Source organism: Mesoplodon mirus (genome assembly GCF_964341445.2).
Source record: "Mesoplodon mirus genome assembly, chromosome: 5".
Lineage (NCBI taxonomy): Eukaryota > Metazoa > Chordata > Mammalia > Artiodactyla > Ziphiidae > Mesoplodon > Mesoplodon mirus.
Window position 1 is genome coordinate 72,317,229 of NC_138980.1, and position 21,636 is coordinate 72,338,864.

General features: G+C 38.8%; 1 protein-coding gene across 1 annotated transcript in view; it reads left to right on the forward strand.

Moving 5' to 3' along the window:
* Positions 1-56: 56 nt before the first annotated feature.
* Positions 57-21,636, forward strand: part of CDKL3 (cyclin dependent kinase like 3) — a 105,226-nt gene continuing 83,646 nt past the window's right edge. The window contains 2 exon segments of the mRNA XM_082624046.1: positions 57-796; positions 11,675-11,853. Of these exon segments, the coding sequence (XP_082480172.1) occupies positions 632-796; positions 11,675-11,853 (344 nt within the window). The 5' untranslated portion in view covers positions 57-631.

Consider the following 21,636-nt stretch of genomic DNA (forward strand, 5'->3'; position numbering starts at 1 on the left):
CCTAGGCCCCGAGCGAGAGGCCCGGTGCACCGTTGCCATGGCAGTAGGCCGTTGGGAGCTGACGGATAGGTAGGGTCGGTGTCTGAGACTGCGCGGTGCCGGGCCGGCGGGACTGCAGAATGGGCTGAGGCGGCGGCGGCTGTCCGGACGAGGTCGACTGAGGGGCGAAGGGCGCGGCACTGGTCCAGGACCCTAAGACGCCTGGTTTGAGGAGCGGGTGGGACCGAGGTTTTCTTGGGCCCCAAGGCCTGACCTGTTGGCGACTGCAGCTTTGCGGGAACCTCATATTTGACGCGGGCATGACTGGACGTGTGGAGACCCCACTGATGATGAATAGGTGACATGTAGTGAGCGAATCTTAACTCTTGGTGGGAATGATCTTGACAGCAGGAAGCTCCCCAAGTTCTGGTGGGGGCCAGAGCCCCACAAGGCCCCCTTACTGCCGAACTGGCAGAGTTCCCAAAGACAAACAGAATCTGTGAAAAGATTCCTACTTTTCCTGTTTCCGTATTTTTAAGTGTGGGTTTATTGTGGAAATGCATTATCCGCCTTGAATAAATAAAGGTATAAATGTTTAACCTTCTTCCTCCCCACCCCCTTTCTTTTCATAAAGAAGAAGCTGGGCTTGAAAATGGAGATGTATGAAACCCTTGGAAAAGTGGGGGAGGGAAGTTATGGAACAGTCATGAAGTGTAAACATAAGGATACTAGGCAGATAGTGGCCATTAAGATATTTTATGAGAAACCAGAAAAGTCTGTCAACAAAATTGCAACGAGAGAAATAAAGTTGCTAAAGGTTTGCTTCTTTTGCCTTAATTGCTCTCTGTAAGTCAAAAGGGAAGTTGTTATGGAATAAAAAATTATATAATGAATATTTCAGTTAACATGTATTTGGACATATAATAGAAAAACAAGTGTGATAGCTTACCTTACTGTGTACATTTTGTAACTTTACAGTGATACTAGATATATGTTCTTCTGTATAATGTAACAAAAGCTATGCCAAATATTGTGAAATAATTATTCAGAAATATCCAGGTATAATACTTAGTAAAAATGTCTGCTTTGTGCAGGGTTTTGTGCCAGATGCTGTGACTATAATGACGTAAAAGACAGTACCTGCTCTTCAGGACTTTTATTAATTAGACAAGAGAGCATATAAAAATAATACTGAATATTAAGTGGCTGATAACAAAAGCCAAGTGATTAACACAAAGTCCTGTTGGGTAGGGAATGTTTCTTGGAGGAAATGGAACATGAATTTGGCCTTAAAGGGTATGTAGAATTTAGGAAAGAGGGAGAGACTGTTGTATTCCAGGTTAGGGGAACAGCATAAGCTCACAGAGAGGCTGAAGGCAGGACGAAGAGCAGAGCAGAAAGGACACAGAGCATTTGCCTGTAGAGTTTCTTATATGGAAATAGAAGGAGGTGAGATTAGAGAAGTAAGCTGGAGGTAGGTTTTAAAGTCTTGTCTTTTAGGCTAAGGAATCAAAACTTGATTTTGTGAGAGGTGTGAGGTTTTGAATTCAGAGTAAAGAAACTGTAAATATTAATCTAGCATTATTTTTTAGAATAGATTGGAGGACTGAGAAAGTAAAAATAGGGAGATCTGTTGTGTTTTTAATTCAGGAATCCTGTTAAATGTGAGGGTCCTTGCTAGAATGCAGCAATTTGAATGGAAAGTAGAGTTAGAACATAATATATTACTAAAGAAGACATGAAAGTGTAGAAGGAAACAGAAGGGGAATCAAGGGTATCTTTGAGGTTTAGTGATTGCTACCATTGATAGAAATATGAAAGACCCAAAAGAGACATGGTTTGGGAACTAGTTCGGTTTTAGAAATGTTGAATTTGAGGTGACAAATACAGTGCAGTAAAGATGATAGGTAGGCGTTTAGAGGTGGAGAACAATAACAGAAAAAGAAAATTCATTTGGTGTTTGAATTTATTGACCACACAGTATTAGATGAGTTACAACATTATTGTCATGGACTAGAGAGTAAACGACTTAGAAAATACCTCTTCCAGATTCTTCGAGCAATTGAATATCTTCACAATAATAATGTAAGTGCTTATGGGACGAAGTGAGAGAGTGGCATTGACATATATACACTACCAAATTTAAAATAGATAGCGGCCTTCCTTCCTGAGGGGAGGGGTAGGAGAGTCCGAATGGAGAGAAGACTCACAAATGCTGCTGGCCAAATACCAAAGACAGCCTTCGAAGGAAAGGTCTTTGTGGGATAACCCGTATCATTAATTTATTCAACTTTATCAGTCACTTTTGTTTCTTTCTTTTTTTGTAATCAACTCCTGGAGACTTTTATTTAACTGCTTCTTTAAGTTACAATACTGCCATCCTAGGTGGGGTTTTATCATCCCAGGGACTACCTCTGCCTTTAATTTTTAAAAAAAAAAGAAAAAGGGAGGGGGAAGAAGAGGGACATGAACTGTGGGACAGAGAACTAGGCACTCTGTCACCCCCAGGAGGCGCTGCAGTACTGGGGCTGCTGCTATTTACAGCCAAGGACTGAGATACTGGTGGGAGCAGGCCCCAGACTCAGGCTTGGCTGCAGGACGTAAGCTAAACCTCCCAGACCTACCTCGAAGGCCCCTGAGATCTACTGGGGTGACCCTGCTCACTGTGATGTTGCTGGTCTAGGAGTCATGGTCAGGAAAGCACTTGAGGTGGCTTCCATTGGGCCACCCCCAGGTCAGTGTTGGAACATGGTAGAGCAGGTATCCCAGTGTAGGCGGGCAGGGATGGGGGGCTCTACCAGATAAGGGAAGGGAGTATATATTGAGTGTCTTTCTTCTATTACTCTGATACTCTTTGATGGCTTCTATTTTAATTTTTTAAAAATAGTCATTTTATGAGTCAAGGAGTATCAAATCAATGTTGGCTGGGCCACCCAAGGTTGGGGAGAGGGGCTGGAAGCCCTGGACATTAGAAGGGAGTGGGTGCTGGCAGAGATGACTATAGAATGTGTTTCTCAGGAGGCAGCGTGGTGGATTTTGAAGGTAAAACTTTGAGTTTATCATGTTTTGAGGGACAGGGAGAGATGGATTATCACCAGTTGCCCCTCATCTCATCCCACAGAAGTAGGGGTCTCAAAGGAACACCTCCCAAGGAGCTGGGGCTGAGTTGATTGATTCTAGACAGGCCTGTTTGGTTCCTGCTCATCCCCACCCTTAGGCGCTGGCTTCCTCACCATCTTTGCTCCATTGGGGTATAGCGAAGTTTTTCTTATACAGCAGATTCCGTCTCCCCTCTTGCCCCGGCTTCCTGTTCTGGGGGCGGGGAGAGAATCAGTGATACTGGAGATGACTGGTTGCTGTGTTATGGGTTTGAGTTGCATTTGACTATAAAGCAATCTTGTTAGAAAAAGTATGTGGGGAGGAGGGGAGCAGGGGGAGAAGGCCTCTTCCCCCACACACATTGAGACACATCTTAATTAGTCTGTAATCTTGTTTGTAGGGATTCTGTTGGTTGAATGCCTGAAAAGGGAGGTGGGATGGCCTTCAGAATGTACCAGCTTAGTAACACTGGTAACCAACTGTTGCAGGCTCTGAAAATAAAAACAATCTTGAACCCCCCAAAAAAATAAAAATAAAAAAAATAAAATAAAATAAAATAGATAGCTAGTGGGAAGCAGCCGCATAGCATAGGGAGATCAGCTCGGTGCTTTGTGACCACCTAGAGGGGTGGGATAGGGAGGGTGGGAGGGAGACACAAGAGGGAGGGGATATGGGGATATATGTATACACATAGCTGATTCACTTTGTTATACAGCAGAAACTAACACAACAATGTAAAGCTATTACACTCCAATAAAGATGTTAAAAAAAATAATGTAAGTGCTTAAAAATAAGCCAAACTGTAGGATGAATATGAATTGTAAGTGCCCTTTAAACATTGTTCTGTTTTTATGAAAGTTGTTAAAATTATTTTTCTGGACAATATTAATTGACATCCTGAAAATGGAGAAAAGATCAGGGGAGTTACTACCTTATAATTCAGTTGCAGAACCAAAAAACATATTGAACACATAATAATTATAACTATAGGGCAGACCAACTATGGGATGCTAAAGGAGGTATAGAGGAATCAACAGTCAACTGGGGCATCTTTTATTAATGAAAGTACATTAAAATATCGAAAGTCAAGCCAGCTCAGATGAAGGGAGGTTTGGAGGTAGGAACTGGAAACTAGGCCAGGGGAATGGCAAGAGAAGGTGGATGCCTTTAGGGAAAGAAAAGAGAGAAAGTGGCTGAGGGGTGTAGAGCCTTGTCATTTAAGTCAAGAAAGGAAAGAAGATCAACTGTTTTGATTTTTAGTGCTGCCTCTTAGCATTGTTTAGTTAATGTTTATCTCAGCAGGTCTTTATGGACATACTTTGTTCCCAACATGAGCTCTACTTTCTGTAAAGTTAGATGTATGTTTGTGAAATAACAGTACAAGTCTCAAAAATAGTTTTATGAATAAGTGATATAGGCATAACATCTATATACCCTAGGCTTTTTCAGATACCTTAATTTCTAATTTGCTGTCTTGGTAATAGTGCATCTCATGTTGCAGCTTTGAAAAATGTGGTTGTGATAGCAACTGGAAATTCAGATTGTAATTTCCTTGCTGACTGGATCCGTGCGGGGGGGCAGTATAATGTAATAGTTAAGAGCACACAGTCCTTGGAATCAGACTGTCCTGGATTTTCACCCACCAGCTTATGTATGGATAACCACACAACTTGTGGAGTTCACACTTGCACAATGAAAGGTGGTAGCCCCATTACTCTGTGGCCCCAGGAAGTTATCTAACCTCTCTGAACTTCATTTTCCTCATCTGTAAAATGATACTATAGTACCTCACAGATTTTTTATAAAGATCAAATTAGGTAGTAGTGTTTAACACTAGGTGTGTTTTAAGTGCTCATTAAATAGTGCAGATAAGGAGTCAGGAATAGTTATATGTTATCTGTATCCCTATAGTGTCTTGCCTGTAGTAGACTTTAAAAATATTTCTTGAATAATGGGAGACACCAGTATGGGCTAGCCTGAGAGTAGAAAACTTCAAAGAGGAGGTAAAACTAAAGTAACAATTTTGAACTTATATGGGTGTTTAAATTCAAGCACATAGGGAAACAACCCAAGTGTCTATCAACAGTTGATTGGTTTAGGAAGATGATATATATATATATATATATATATATATCTAAATAGATATATATATAATATTATTGAGCCATAAAAAGGATGAGGTATTGCCATTTGCAGCAACATGCATGGACCTAGAGAATATCATACTAAGTTAAATAAGTCAGAGAAAGACAAATATATGATATCACTTATGTGTGGGATCTAAAAAATAATACTAATGAATCTATATACAAAACAGAAACAGGCTCACAGACGTAGAAAACATACTATGGTTACCAAAGGGGAAAGGGAGGGAGGGTTAAATTGGGAGTATGGGGTTGACAGATAACAAACTACTATACGTAAAATAGATAAACAACAAAGATTTACTGTATAGCACAGGGAACTATATTCAATATCTTGTAATAACCTATAATGGAAAATAATCTGAAAAAAAAAGTATGTAACTGAATCACTTTGCTGTACATCTGAAACTAACACAATATTGTAAGTCAACAATAGTTCACTAAAACAAACAAAAATGCCTTAATGGAATCAAAATGGAAAAAAATATAAATGATCTTAAAACTAACAAAGAAAGTGAATCAATAGTCAAAAAAATTCAAGGGGAATTCCCTGGTGGTCCAGTGGTTCGAACTCTGTGCTTTCACTGCCAAGGGCCAGGGTTCGATCCCTGGTCGGGGAACTAAGATGCCATAAGCTGCATGGTGCAGCGGAAAAAAAAAAAATTAAACAAAAATATTCAAGCACATGGAGCAGAGTTATTATAAATCATTGTAATATGGAGTTCTATGTAGTTTTGGAGCATTTCACTACAAAATAAAGGAGAATTAAACTCACTGAATCCAAAGTCTGATAGTTCACACCATATACAAAAATTAAGTTGAAATGGATCAAAAACCTAAACATAAGAGCTAAAACTATAAAACTCAGAAGAAAACATAGGTGTAAATCTGTGTGATCATGTATTAATGCGTCAAAAGCAAAGAAAAAGACAAATTGGACTTCATCAAAATTAAAAACTTTGTGCATCAAAGGACACCATCAAGAAAGTAAAAAGACAGTTCACACAGTGGGAGAAAATATTTGCAAATCATATATCTGATAAGCAACTACTATCCAGGATATATAAAATACAATTCAACACAAAAAGACAACCCAATTTAAAAATGGGCAAAGGACTCAATAGACATTTCTCCAAAGAAGATATAAAAATGGCTGATAGCACATGAAATGATGCTCAATATCCTGAGTCATTATGGTAATGCATATCAAAATCACAATGAGATACCATTTCACACCCAGTAGTCTAGCTGTAATTTAAAAAACAGACAAGAATGAATGTTGGCAAGGAAGTAAAGAAATTGGAACCCTCATACACTGCTGGTGGTAATGTAAAATGGTGCAGCTGCTATGGAAAACAGCTTGGCAGTTCCTCGAAAAGTTAAACATAGAATTACCATATGACCCAGCATATTTACTCCTAGGTATCTACCCAAGAGAATTGATAACATATGTTCACATAGAAACCTGCCCAGGAATGTTCATAGCAGCATTACTCAAAGTAGCCAAAAAGTGGAAACAACTCAAATGTATATTAGCTGACGAATGGATAAACAAAATGCGGTACAACCCTACAGTGGGATTTATTCAACCACAAAAAGGAATGAAGTACTGATACGTGCTACAAAATGAGTGAACCTTGAGAACATGTTGAATGAAAAAAGTCAAAATGCAAAAGACATAAGTATAAATTCCATTTAAATGAAAAATCCAGAATAAGCAAGTTTATATTTGTATATCTTCTTTGAAGAAATGTCTCAAGTCCTTTGCCCATATTTAAATTGGGTTATTTGTTTTTCTATTGTCGAGTTGTATTTTCTGTATTTTGTATACTAGATCCTTATCAGATACATGATTTGCAAATATTTTCTCCCATTCTGTGGATTGCCTTTTTGCCTTCTCGATAGTGGTTTTTTTAAAAATCATTTCTTTCTCTTTATTGATATCCTTTATTTGGTGAGACGTGTTCATACTTTTCTTTAGACATGGTTTCCTTTAACCTTGAACATATTTAAAATAGCCAATTATAGTCTTTGTCTAGTGGCTTCAATGTTTGGGCTTCTTCAGGGAAAGCTTCTTATTGACTGCTTTTTTTTCCCCTGTGCATGGCCATATTTGTTTCTTTGCACACCTATTTGGGGGGATTTTTTTTGGACATTTGTAATTTTTTGTTGAATACTGGACATTTAAAATAATATGTGGTAACTCTGGAAGTCAGAATTTCCCATCTCTCAGGGTTTGTAGTTTTTGCTATTTGTTTAGTTACTTTGCTGAACTAATTCTGTGAAGTCTGAATTCTTTATCATGTTTGACCACTAAAATCTCTGCTCAGTTAGTTTAGTGGTCAGCTAAGGTTTGGACAGAAATTTCCTTCAATTCTTGAAACCAGTAAATCTCTCAGCCATATTTACTGAGGGCTCTTTCTCTGTGTTGGGCCATGTCTTCAATGTTCAGGCAGGCAGTTCACAACTCTGCCTTAGCCTTACCTTCCTGCTTGTGTAGAACCTTAAAGTCTGCCAGTCTTGAGAGCTTAGGGACAATCTCAGGTCTTTCCTGGGTGTGTGCACAGCTGTGCATGTACCCTTCATGATTCTCAGGAATATGTTGGAACTTTTCAAACCCTTTATGGACATCTCACTCCCAGCCTTCCTTCCTTTCTTTCTTTCTTTCTTTCTTCCTTCCTTCCTTCCTTCCTTCCTTCCTTTCTCTTCTCTTCTCTCTCTCTCTCTCTTTCTTTCTTTCTTTCTTTCTTTCTTTCTTTCTTTCTTTCTTTCTTTCTTTCTCTTGTTTTACACACATATTTTGTTTTAACTTTATATCTTGGAGGTCACACCATGTCAGAATACAGAGAATGTCTTCAATTCTTTTTTACAGAAGAATCATAATAGTAATCATTTTTATGGCAGTTAGCACGCATGAGGCACTATTTTAAATATTTTCAGTGTTTTACAGATATTAAGGCATATGTAATGGCATATTCTTCAAAACCACACTAGGAAATATATATTTATTTCACCCCCATTTATAGATGAAGAAGCCATGTTTGTGAATCTTGCCCCACTCTCACAATATCAAGGGGTAAAGTAGGGATTTGAACCTGTTGGTCTCACCACAATTTGTGCTCTTAAACTTTATAATACCTTTCAACTCCAGCCTTTTGTTTTTTAATTGAAGTATAGTTGATTTACAATGTTGCGGCAATCTCTGCTGTGCAGCAAACTGACTCAGTTATACGCATAGAGACATGCTTTTTTATATTCTTTTCCATTATGGTTTATCACGCAGGATATTGAATATAGTTCCCTGTGCTATACATTAGGACTTTGTTGTTTATCCATTCTAAACAGCCTTTCTTTTTAATTAAGTATTTTGGTCAGCTTGTTGTTTGTCCTGTTATAGCTTCCTCAGGTGGCTTTAATGTTATATAGTGGCTGCTAAGAAGGCTGATTGCTTGGGCCAGCTCTGAGTTAGGTCAGTAAAGACAAAACTTCTAGTGCGATTTTCCAGTGATCTGCCAGACATGTCAAATAATGACTATTACCTGGGAATGGTGCTTTGGAGGATATACTACCCTATACTACTCCCTCTGGTGGCTGCTAGGCTGCTAGTTTTCACCATGGTTTGGGGGGCTGTTAGTTTACAAAGCTACCAGGAGCTGGGGAGAGAGGAATAGAAATAGGACAAGCTAAGAATACTACTGCATCACATGGTTAGTTTATGTTTCAACTTTTTAAAGAAACTACCAAACTTTTTCCAAAGTGGTTATACCATTTTACATCCCCATCAACAATGTATTCCAGTTTTTCTGCATCCTCCTGTTATTGTCTTTTGATCATAGCTATTCCAGTGGGTGTGAAGTGGTATCTTTTTTTTTTTTTTTTTTGAGTAGTAAAACTGTCTTTATTCACAGATGGCATGATCATCTATGTAGGAAATTCTATGGACTCTACAACAAAGTTAAGAGAACTAACTTGTAAGTTTATCAAGGTTGTAGGATACAAGATCAATATACTGAAATTAATTGTATTTCTGTGTATTAGCAACAATCAGAAATTGAAATTAAAAATACCATTGTAACAGCATCAAAAATATAAAATACTTAGAGAAAATCTGACAAAAGATATATAAGACCTATACATTGAAAACTATTAAACATTGATGAGAGAAATTAAAGAAGATCTAAACACATAGAAAGAAATACTGTGTTTATAGAGGTCTCAGTGATTGTGGAAGACCAAGGAGGATGTTGTCAAAACACAGAATTTTAAAAGTTGGGATTCAGAGAGTGCTTGATTCTCAAGGATAGAGTTCTGCATGTAGTCATGGTGTTAGTTGTTAAAACGAGTGAGAACATTAGGACATCAGCTGAGTGAATCTTTCTCCCCCATGTTTAGAGCACTGAGGAGGAGGGTGATGGTTGTGTAGTAGGCAGAATGTGTGAAGTGGTATCTTAACGTGCTTTTCCATGTCTATTTTTTCTCATGTTATATCCTCAGATCTTGGTATAGTGCCTGGCATATAGTAGTCACTCAATAAAAGTTGTAGAAGTAAAAAAGGACTAATATAGTGTTATAGATGTCTCCTTTAAGGTGACTCATTACCCTAAATTAATTATTTGGCCATTTAGGAGGAAGAGTGAGGCAGAAAAAGAGCCAAACCCAAAGGCTTATAGCAGCAAGTTGTATAAAAAAGGAAAGATCCCACATTTCTGTCACCAAGATATTTTCACTCGTGTCATGATACTTTTCTGGTGATGAGAATGTGCTTAATACATTTGATAGAGGTTTTAAATGCCTTCTTTGTTTTAGGCATTGTACTGGGCCCTGGGGATATATCCTGAACAAAACAGACATACATCTTGCCCTCATGGAACTTACAGTCTAATGGGAGTGACAAAAAAGTAAATAGGCAATTAATAACAAGCATGACAAATGCTGTGAAGGGGGAAGTGCAGAATAATGTGAGAACATATAGAAGGAACATCTAATAGAAACATCTCAGCTGAGACCTGAGGAAATAGTTGGCCAAGCAAAGTGTTCTAGGCGGTTAGAACAGCATCAGCAAATGCAAAAAATGATGACACAAACCTGGAGAATTGGGAAGCTAATATTCAATAGGCTGGCGAAGGGACATTGAGAATGTGAGCAGAGACCAAATCCTATAAGGCCTTACCAGCCATTTTACGTAGCTTCAAATTTGTCCTGTGGGGTAGGGAATCCTTGAAGGAGTGACATAATCATACATGTGATTTTAAAATAGTACTGTGATTTCACTGTGGACAATGGATTGGAGGGGATTAGAGTGAATTCAGGGAGACCATTTGGTAAGCTAGTAATTTTGATGAGAGAACTGAGGGAACTTGAACTAGGGAGAGAAGTAGACAGGTTGAGAGAGTATGGAACCTGAAGGAGAAAAGTGCCTTGATTTCTGGCTTGAGCCATGGGATCTATGTTGGTTCCATTTACTGAGCTAAAGGACTGTTGAGAACAAATGAGTTTGGGAGAAAAGATGATGCGTTTAGTTTTGGATTTGCTGAGTTTGTGGGATGTGTGGTTCAGCCCTGTGGGACTTCTTGTGGACTTCCATTCCTTGTGGAAGCCAGGAAAGATAGAAATAGAAATACGGAAGTCATCAGTTTATGGATAGTTACTAAGGCTGTAATAGTAGGTGAGATTGAGATGGAACAGCCAATGGATGGGAAGAAGCCCAAAAGAATATGGTGTTCCCATAACCAAGTGAACAAAGTGCTAAAAAAAAAAAAAAAAAGTAGTTGAGATTGTGCAGGAAACAAGATGTAAGAGAAGAGAAGCCCAAGACCAGAACCCTACATTTACAGACAGATAGAGAAAAAGGAACTGCCATAGGAGGAGACTGGGGAATTTTAGGTCCCAGAAGTCAGGAATGGAAGACTGGTTGATATCTTTTACACTAAGATACCAAGTAAGATATGTATTGAGGGGTGTGTGTTGGATGTAGCAATGAGGCTGTTGATGACTTTGGCTAGGGCAGTTTGAATGTGGGAGCAGAAGACAGATTGCATTACCTTGAGGAGTGAATGAGTGGTCAGACAGAGAGTGAAGACTGAGTAAAAATAATGTCTTCAAGAAGTTTAGCTGTGAAGGAAATGAAAGAGCAGTTCTTGGAGTGTGACATGGGGTTAAAGGAAAGTTAAACTTTTCCCATTAAGTTCTTTTAATTACTTTTCCTTTTATGAATGTGATTTACCTTTTCAGTATTATGTCTGTTTTCTTGGCTTTGTTTGGAGATGATGGATGGGGCAAGAACTGAAAGTATATAACTATTTAGCTTTTGCATTGTGTAGTTAATCATTTGCATTTGGTAAGAAAATAGCTTTACTGTCTTAATCAGCTAGATTCTCTCTGTGTAATTGTTGAGAGATTTTCTAGATAATGAAACCTCATTTTAATCTATTGCATCTTCTGTTTGTTTTTAGATCATTCATCGAGATATAAAACCTGAGAATATTTTAGTATCCCAGTCAGGAATTACTAAACTCTGTGGTTTTGGTTTTGCACGAACGCTAGCAGCTCCTGGAGACATTTATACGGACTATGTGGCCACACACTGGTATAGAGCTCCAGAATTAGTATTAAAAGATACATCTTATGGAAAGTAAGTATATTTGGGAATCCTGCTTGGCCTTTCCTAGCCGTCTCTTTTTTTCCCTTGGTGTATCTGTCACCCATACTACTGACTACTACCCATACTACTAACACCCTCTGCCTTCTGCATCTGGGTTTGGGCTAGAAAAGGGACACCCCAAAATAGAGCAGAGAGACCCTAGGCACCTGCCCTGCTGCTATTGACATTACCACGCTTGCCCTCTGGGGCTGAGTGGCCCCAGCCCCAGAAGACCTATGCAGTCACCCCTCAGGCTGTATCCATGCTTGCTTTAAGCTGTGCCCCACCCTTAACAGAGTTGCCTCCTCCGCTTATCTGTACGCTCTACATTTACTGTACTCTGCCAGTGTTACCACAGGATCTGCCAGATTTCCTGCTTCTTGAATACGGCACAATCTTTGCAAAGACTGGCAAATAATTTTTAAATTGAACTGTTCTAGATGCCTCGAAAAGTAGAAAGGTCTCAGTCTATTGCAAAACAGTATAGGAAACAGCAATCTAATAAACAAATAATGAATCTTAGAAGAACAAAGGGACCAAGTTGTACAACTGAATACAAGAAATGGGAGGGGGGATAATTCTCACATGCTTTTCCTAGAAGCCATTGTTCTGTTATTATAATAATATCTAACATCGGGGCTTCCCTGGTGGTGCAGTGGTTAAGAATCTGCCTGCCAATACAGGGGACACGGGTTCAAGCCCTGGTCCGGGAAGATCCCACATGCCGCGGAGCAACTAAGCCCGTGCACCACAACTACCGAGCCTGTGCTCTAGAGCGTGCGAGCCACAACTACTGAGGCTGCGTGCCACAACTACTGAAGCCCGCACTCCTAGAGCCCGTGCTCTGCAACAAGAGAAGCCACCACCATGAGAAGCCCGTGCGCGGCAATGAAGAGTAGCCCTCACTCACTGCAACTAGAGAGAAAGCCCACGCGCAGCAACAAAGACCCAATGCAGCCATAAATAAGTAAATAAATTAATAAATAAATTTATTTTAAAAAAAATCTAACATCATTAAGTACTTATTTTAAAACTAGAAACTGTTCTAAATGCTTTACATGCATTAAATTATCTAATTTTCACAACAACCCTCTGATGAAGGTGCTAGTATTTTATCCCCATTTCAAATAAGACGACACTAAGGCAGGTAGTAAGACACTAAAAAAGTAAGAAAGTGAGTAAGTTTACTAAGAAAAGTAAACTAATTTACCCAAAGTCTATCCAGGGTATGTTTTCAACTGTACTTATCACTGATACCATATGCAGACCACCTCTGTGCCTCAGTTACTTTATCTGTATAATGGAAATAATAATGGAACCAGTTTCCTAGGTTTGTTGTGAGGATTAAATGATTTAATGAATGAGAAAAATGAAAATACAGTAAATGCTCAATCAATGTAGCCTCTGTAAGATCTCTCCCAGTTTTACCCTGTTTGTGATACTTTACTTAAATTCCTTTCCTGATGTACCCCCTTATTCCTATCCCTTCCCCCAAATCATATCCTCCTCTAAATGCTGCTGTACATTATATGTAAATTTTGTGCCAGTTAATATTTAATGTGGCCTAGTTCTATCTACCTCTTTTTAAAATATTATTCTTGCTGAAAGATAAATTCCTTGAGGATAGGTGTAATCTCTTGTATTCTAGAGAGCCAAAATTGATGCCTTGTATATAGTCAGTTTGGATTCTAATGCAAGGCTTCACATTGTGTTTGAAATAAATTTGCCAGTGAGTTTTTAAAACATGTTAAATTTTAACATCTTTACATTTTAAAACATGTAAAATAAAACACAGATACAAGAAAAGCTCACACAACAAATGTATACTTCCATCACCAGATGGAAAAATAGAATTTTGCAGGCTACCCCAGAAAACCCTCTATGTTCCCTATTCCACTTACAATACTCTTTCTAACCTCAAAAGTAACCATGATATTGACTTTTTTAAAAAAATAGATTTATTTATTTATTTTTGGCTGCGTTGGGCCTTCATGGCTGCGCACGGGCTTTCTCTAGTTGCAGTGAGCGGGCACTACTCTTCGTTGCAGTGCATGGGCTTCTCATTGCAGTGGCTTCTCTTGTTGCAGAGCACGGGCTCTAGGCGCATGGGCTCAGTAGTTGTGGCGCATAGGCTCTAGAGCGCAGGCTCAGTAGTTGTGGTGCACGGGCTTCATTGCTCCACGGCATGTGGGATCTTCCCGGACCAGGGCTCGAACCTGTGTCCCCTGCCTTGGCAGGCAGATTCTTAACCACTGCGCCACGAGGGAAGTCCCTTGACTTTTATTATAATCAGTTTCTTGCATTTTTAATAGTTTTATTACGCAAAAGTGTATCTACTTAGTTTAATCTAGCCTTTTTTAATGACAGCTCTTTTAAAGATATGATTCACATACCATACAATTGACAGATTTAAAGTGTACAATTCAGTGGTTTTTAGTATATTTACAGAGTCATGCAACTATTAGCACATTCAATTTTAGAACATTTTCATCACCCCAAAAAGAAATCCTGTGCTCATTAAGCAGTCACTCCCCATTTCCTCCCAACCCTTCCAGGCCTAGGCAACCACCAATCTACTTTCATTTTCTCTGGATTTGCCTATTCTGGACATTTCATATAAGTGAAATTATGCAATATCTGGTCCTTTGGGACTGATTTGTCTCACTTAACATACTATTTTCAAGATTCATCCATGTTGCAGCATGTATCGGTACTTTATCTTTTTTGGCTGTATAATATCCATTTTATGGTTATACCACATTTTATTTACCCATTCATTAGTTGATGGACATTTTGATTGTTTCCACTTTTTGGCTATTATGAATAATACTGCTGTGAACACTTGTATGCACATTTTACTGTGGACATGTGTCTTTATTTCTTTTGGGTATGTACCTAGGATTTGAAATTGTGGGTCACATGGTAACTCCATGTCGAGTTTTTGTTTGTTTGTTTGTTTGTTTGTTTTTGCGGTATGCGGGCCTCTCACTGTTGTGGCCTCTCCCGTTGCGGAGCACAGGCTCCGGACGCGCAGGCTCAGTGGCCATGGCTCACGGGCCCAGCCGCTCTGCGGCATGTGGGATCTTCCCGGGCTGGGGCACGAACCCGTGTCCCCTGCATCGGCAGGCGGACTCTCAACCACTGCGCCACCAGGGAAGCCCCATGTCGAGTTTTTTAAGGAAACACCAGACTGTTTTTCAAAGTGTCTGCATCATTTTACTTTCCCACCAGCAGAGTATGAGGGTTACAAATTTCTCCACATCCTCACCAAGACTTGTTATTATCTGACTTTTGGATTCTGGTTATCCTAATGGGTGTGAAGTGGTATCTCATTATGGGTTTAATTTGCATTTCCTTGATGACTAATGATTGTTGAACTTCATTGTTGATCTTTTATGTGCTTATTGGCCATTTATATATCTTCCTTGGAGAAATGTCTGTTCAGATCCATAGCCCATTTTAAAATTATATTGGCTTTTATTATTAAATTGTAAGAATTCTTCATATACTCTAGATACAAATTCCTTATCAGGTATATATTTGCAAGTATTTTCTCTCATTCTGTAGTTGTCTTCATTTTCTTAATGGTGTCTTTTGTCACACAAATTTTTTTATTTTGATGAAGTCCATTCTATCTGTTTATTCCATTTGTTGCCTTTGCTTTTGGTGTCATATTTAAGAATCCTTTGCCAAATCCAAGGTTGTGAAGATTTACCCCTCTGTTTTGTTTTAAGAGGTTTATACTTCTAGTTCTTAGATTTAAGTCTTTCATCTGTTTTGAGTTAATTTTTAATTAAATGTGAAGTTAATTTAATTAATTTAATGAAGTTAATTTAAATGAAGTTAATTTAATTAACCTCATTCTTTTGCATGTGTTTAGCCAGTTGTTCCAGCACCATTTGTTGGAGACATGATTTTTTTCCCTATTAAATGGTCTTGGCACCCTTGATGAAAATCAGATGGTTTATTTATGGACTTCTGATTCTGTTCCATTGATCCATATCTCTATCCTTGTTCTAGAACCACACTGTCTCGATTACTATTGCTGTGTAGCTAGTTTGAAATCAGGAAGTGTGAGTGCTGCAACTTTGTTCTTCTTTTTTAAGATTGTTTTGGCTGTTATGGGACCCTTGCAATTCCATGTGAATTTTAGGATCAGATTTATCAATTTTTTTTTTCTTTTGGCCAATAAGACAGCTAGGATTCTGATAGGGATTTTATATCTATAAATCAGTTTGGAGAATATTGCCGTCTTAATGTTAAGTCTGCTCATCTATGAACATAAGATGTTTTCAGATCTTTCATTTCTTTCAACAATGTTTTATAGCTTTTAGCACATACATTTTACATTTTTTCATGGTAAGGCATTTTTTTTTTTTTTTTTTTTTTTTGCGGTATGTGGGCCTCTCACTGTTGTGGCCTCTCCCGCTGCGGAGCACAGGCTCCAGACACGCAGGCTCAATGGCCATGGCTCACGGGCCCAGCCGCTCCGCGGCACGTGGGATCCTCCCAGACCGGGGCACGAACCCGCGTCCCCTGCATCGGCAGGCGGACTCCCAACCACTGCGCCACCAGGGAAGCCCGAGGCATTTTATTTTAAATATAGCAGTGTGTACATGTCAATCCCAAACTCCCAATCTATCCCTCCCCACCACCCTTGCACCTGGTAACCATAAGTTCCTTCTCTTAGCCTGTGAGTCTGTTTTGTAAATAAGTTCAATTGTACCATTTTTTTTTAGATTCCGCATATATGCAATATCATGATATTTGTCTTTCTCTGTCTGATTTACTTCACTTAGTACGATAATATCCAGGTCCATCCATGTTGCTGCAAATGGCATTATTTCATTCTTTTTAATGGCTGAGTAATATTCCACTGTATATATATGTATCATATCTTCTTTATCCATTCATCTGTTGATAGACATTTAGGTTGCTTCCATGTCTTGGGTATTGTAAACAGTGCTGCAATGAACATTGGGGTGCATGTATCCTTTCAAACCATGTTTTTCTCCGGATGTATGCCCAAGAGTGGGGTTGTTGGATCATATGGTAGCTCTATTTTTAGTTTTTTAAGGAACCTCCATACTGTTCTCTGTAGTGGCTTTACCAATTTACATTCCCACTAATAGTGTAGTAGGGTTCCCTTTTCTCCACACCCTCTCCAGCATTTATGTTTGTCGACTTTTTGATGATGGCCATTCTGACTGGTGTGAGGTGATATCTCATTGTAGTTTTGATGTGCATTTCTCTAATAATTAATGATGTTGAGCATCTTTTCATGTGCCTGTTGGCTATCTGTATGTCTTCTTTGGAGAAATGTCTCTTTAGGCCGTCCACCCATTTTCTGATTGGGTTTTCTGTTTTTTTGTTATTGAGCTGCATGAGCTGTTTATAAATTTTGGAGACTAATCCCTTGTTGGTTGCATCATTTGCAAATATTTTCTCTCATTCTGTGGGTTGTCTTTTTGTTTTGTTTATGGTTTCCTTTGCTAGGCAAAAGCTTTTGAGTTTAATTAGGCCCCATTTGTTACATTTTACATTTATTTTGTTAAATTTATCCTAAGTATTTTATTCTTTTATTTTTTTAATTAAAGAATTTTTTAATTTTTGGCCACACAGCGTGGCATGTGTGACCTTAGTTCCCTGACCAGGGATCGAGCCCACACCCCCTGCAGTGGAAGTGCAGAGTCTTAACCACTGGACCACCAGAGGAGTCCCAGTATTTTATTCTTTTTGATGCTAGTGTGAATCAAATTTTCTTAATTTCATTTTCAGATTGTTCATTGCAAGTGTAAAAAAATTCAAGGGATTTTTGTGTATTGATCTTGTATCTTGCAACCTTGCTGAACTTATTAGTTCTAGTAATTGTTTAGTGGATTTATACTTTCTGTATAAAAGATCATGTTATCTGTGGGTAGAGATAATTTTACTTCTTTTCTGGTCTGGATGCCTTCCATTTCTTTTTCCTGCCTAATTTCTTTGACCAGAACCTCCAGCACAATGTTGAATAGAAGTGGTAAGAGCAGACATCCTTGTCTTATTCCAAATCTTAGGAGAAAAGCTCCCCATCTTTTCACTATTAAGTATGATGTTAGCTGTGGGTTTTTCATACGTACCCTTTATTGTGTTGACAAAGTTTCCTTTTAATTCCTAGTTTATTGAGGGTTTTTATCATGGAAGGGTATTGGTCAAATGCTTTTCCTGCACCTGCTGAGATGATCATGTGAATTTTTGTTTTTTAATCTATTGATATAATGTATTACATTAATTGATTTTTCCATGTTGAGCTAACCTGTGTTCCTGGGATAAATCCCACTTAATCATGGTGTATAATTCTTTTTATATGTTGCTAGATTCAGTTTGCTAGTATTTTGTTGAGAATTTTTGTGTCCATATGTGTAAAAGATATTGGTGTGTAGTTTTCTTTTCTAGTGATTTTTTTTTTTTGGATCTAGTGATGTTTTTGTCTGATTTTGGTATTGGGATAATACTGGTTTCTAAAAAGGAGTTGTTCATACCTCTTCTATTTTTTGAAAAGTTTGTGAAGAATTCACATGATCATCATCTTTAAATGTTTGGTGGAATTCAGTAGTGAAGCCCTCTGAGCCTGTGCTTTCCTTTGGGTGTAGTTTTTTGATTACTAATTCAAAATTTTCACTTGCTATAGGTTATTTAGATTGTCTATTTTTTTTTCTTTTTTCTTTTTTTTCTGACTGCACCACACAGCATGTGAGATCTTAGTTCCCCAACCAGGGACCAAACTCGTGCCCCTTGCAGTGGAAGCGTGGAGTCTTAACCAATGGGCCACCAAGGAAGTACCTGTCAACTTCTTCCTGAACCAATTTCAGTAGTTTGTGTTTTTCTCAGAAACTATCCTTTAATCTGAATTCTCTAATTTGTTTGTATACAGTTATTCATTGTATTTTTAAAATATTTTATTTATTTATTTATTTATTTGGTTGCGCCAGGTCTTAGTTGCAGCAGGCGGACTCCTTAGTTGAGGCTCACCAGCTCCTAAGTTGTGGCATGCAAACTCTTAGTTGGGGCATGCATGTGGGATCTAGTTCCCTGACCAGTGATTGAACCCAGGCCCCCTGCATTGGGAGCTCGGAGTCTTAACCATTGCACCACCAGGGAAGTCCCTGCTCATTGTTTTTTTTTTTTTTTTTTTGCGGTACGCGGGCCTCTCACTGTTGTGGCCTCTCCTGTTGCGGAGCACAGGCTCCAGATGCTCAGGCTCAGCGTCCATGGCTCACGGGCCCAGCCGCTCCGCGGCATGTGGGATCTTCCCGGACCGGGGCACGAACCTGTATCCCCTGCATCAGCAGACGGACTCTCAACCACTGCGCCACCAGGGAAGCCCCCCATTGTATTTTTTTTTTTTTTTTTTTTTTTTTGCGGTACGCGGGCCTCTCACTGTTGTGGCCTCTCCCGTTGCGGAGCACAGGCTCCGGACGCACAGGCTTAGCGGCCATGGCTCACGGGCCCAGCCGCTCTGCGGCATATGGGATCCTCCCAGACTGGGGCACGAACCCGTATCCCCTGCATCGGCAGGCGGACTCTCAACCACTGCGCCACCAGGGAGGCCCTGTTTTTTTTTTTTTTTTTTTTTTTTTTTTTTTTTTGTTACGTGGGCCTCTCACTGTTGTGGCCTCTCCCCTTGCAGAGCACAGGCTCCGGACGCACAGGCTCAGCAGCCACGGCTCACGGGCCCAGCCGCTCCGCGACATGTGGGATCTTCCCGGACTGGGGCACGAACTCGTGTCCCCTGCATCAGCAGGCGGACTCTCAACCACTGCGCCACCAGGGAAGCCCCGGCCCTGTATTTTTTGATAGTACTTTTTATGTTTGTAAGGTTGGTAGTCATGTTACTTCTTTCATTTCTGATTCCAGTAATTTGAGTCTTCACTCTTTTTTTCTTAGTCATTCTAGCTAAATGTCGATTCTGTTGATTTTTACAGAGAACCAGCTTTTGGTTTCATTGATTTTCTCTATTTTAAAAAATTCTGTTACATTCGTTTTCACTCTAATCTAATCTAATAATGTTTTCCTTCCTTCTGGTTGCTGTAGTTTTAGTTTGTTCTGTTTTTTCCAGTGTCTTATGATGGAAGGTTAGGTTGTAGATTTGATAGGTCTTAATTCTTTTTTTAAAAAATTAATTTTATTGAAGGGTATTTGATTTACAATGTTGTGTTAATTTCTGCTGTACAGCAAAGTGATTCAGTTATATTGATACATGGTTATATATTCTTTTTCATATTATTTTCTATTACGGTTTCTTACAGAATATTAAATATAGTTCCCTGGGCTATACAGTACCACCTTGTTGTTTATCCATTCTATATATAATAGTTTTCATCTGCTCATCCCAAACTCCCAATCCATCCCTCCCCCACCCCCACAGCCCCTTTGGCAGCCACAAGTCTGTTCTCTATATCTGTGAGTCTGTTTCTGTTTCTGTTTCATAGGTAAGTTGATTTATGTTGTATTTTAGATTCCACATATAAGTGATGTCATGTGGTGTCTGTCTTTCTCTTTCTAACTTACTTCACTAGTGTGATAATCTCTAGGTCCATCCGTGTTGCTGCAAATGGCATTATTTCATTCTTTTTTATGGCTGAGTAGTATTCCATCGTATATGTATACCACATCTTTATCCATTCATCTGTCAATGGACATTTAAGTTGTTTCCATGTCTTGGCTATTGTATATAGTACCACTGCGTAGATAGGGATAGGTGTGTTGTCTGTCTTAATTCTTTTTTTTTTTTTTTTTTTGCGGTATGTGGGCCTCTCACTGTTGTGGCCTCTCCCGTTGCGGAGCACAGGCTCCGGACGCGCAGGCTCAGCGGCCATGGCTCACGGGCCCAGCCGCTCCGCGGCATGTGGGATCTTCCCAGACCGGGGCACGAACCCGTGTCCCCTGCATCGGCAGGCAGACTCTCAACCACTGCGCCACCAGGGAAGCCCTGTCTTAATTCTTAATATAGGCATTTATAGTTGTAAATTTCTCTCTAAACACTGCTTTACCTACATACCCTAAATTTTGTTTTGTTTCTTCATTTTCATTCATCTCAAAGTATTTTCTGTTTTCCCTTTTGATTTCTTCTTTGATACATTTGTTACTTAGTAATGTGTCATTTCCCAAATTTTCCTATTACTTATATCTAATTGTATTCTATTGTGATAGGAGAATATACTTTGTATCATTTCTGTCTTTTTAAATTTATTGAGGTTTGTTTATGGCCTACCATATAGTCTATCCTGGTGAATGTTCCATGTGACTTGAGAGAATGTGTATTCTGTTACTGGATGAAGTATTCGATAGATGTCTATTAGGTCTAACTGGTTTATAGTGTTATTCAAGTCTTCTATTTCCTTGTTGATCTTCTGTCCAGTTGTTCTCAACATGTTTATAATTGTTATAGCTTTCTGATGAATTGACACTTTTATCATTATAACATTATCTCTAGTAACATTTTCTGTTTGAAGTCTACTTTGTCCAGTTTTCTTGTGGTTGTTGTTTGCATGATGTAGCTTTTTCATTCCTTTTACTTTCAATCTGTTTGTATCTTTGAATAAATGTGTAAAATTTATTAAATGTGTCTCCTGTAAACAGCATATAGTTGAATTATGTTTTTTTTTAAATCCAGGCTGACAATCTCTGCCTTTTAAGTAGATTGTTGAATCTATTCACATTTAATGTTATTAGTGATATAGTTGGATTTACACCTGCTTTTTTTTTAATATATCCTTTTTTAAAAAAAAATAA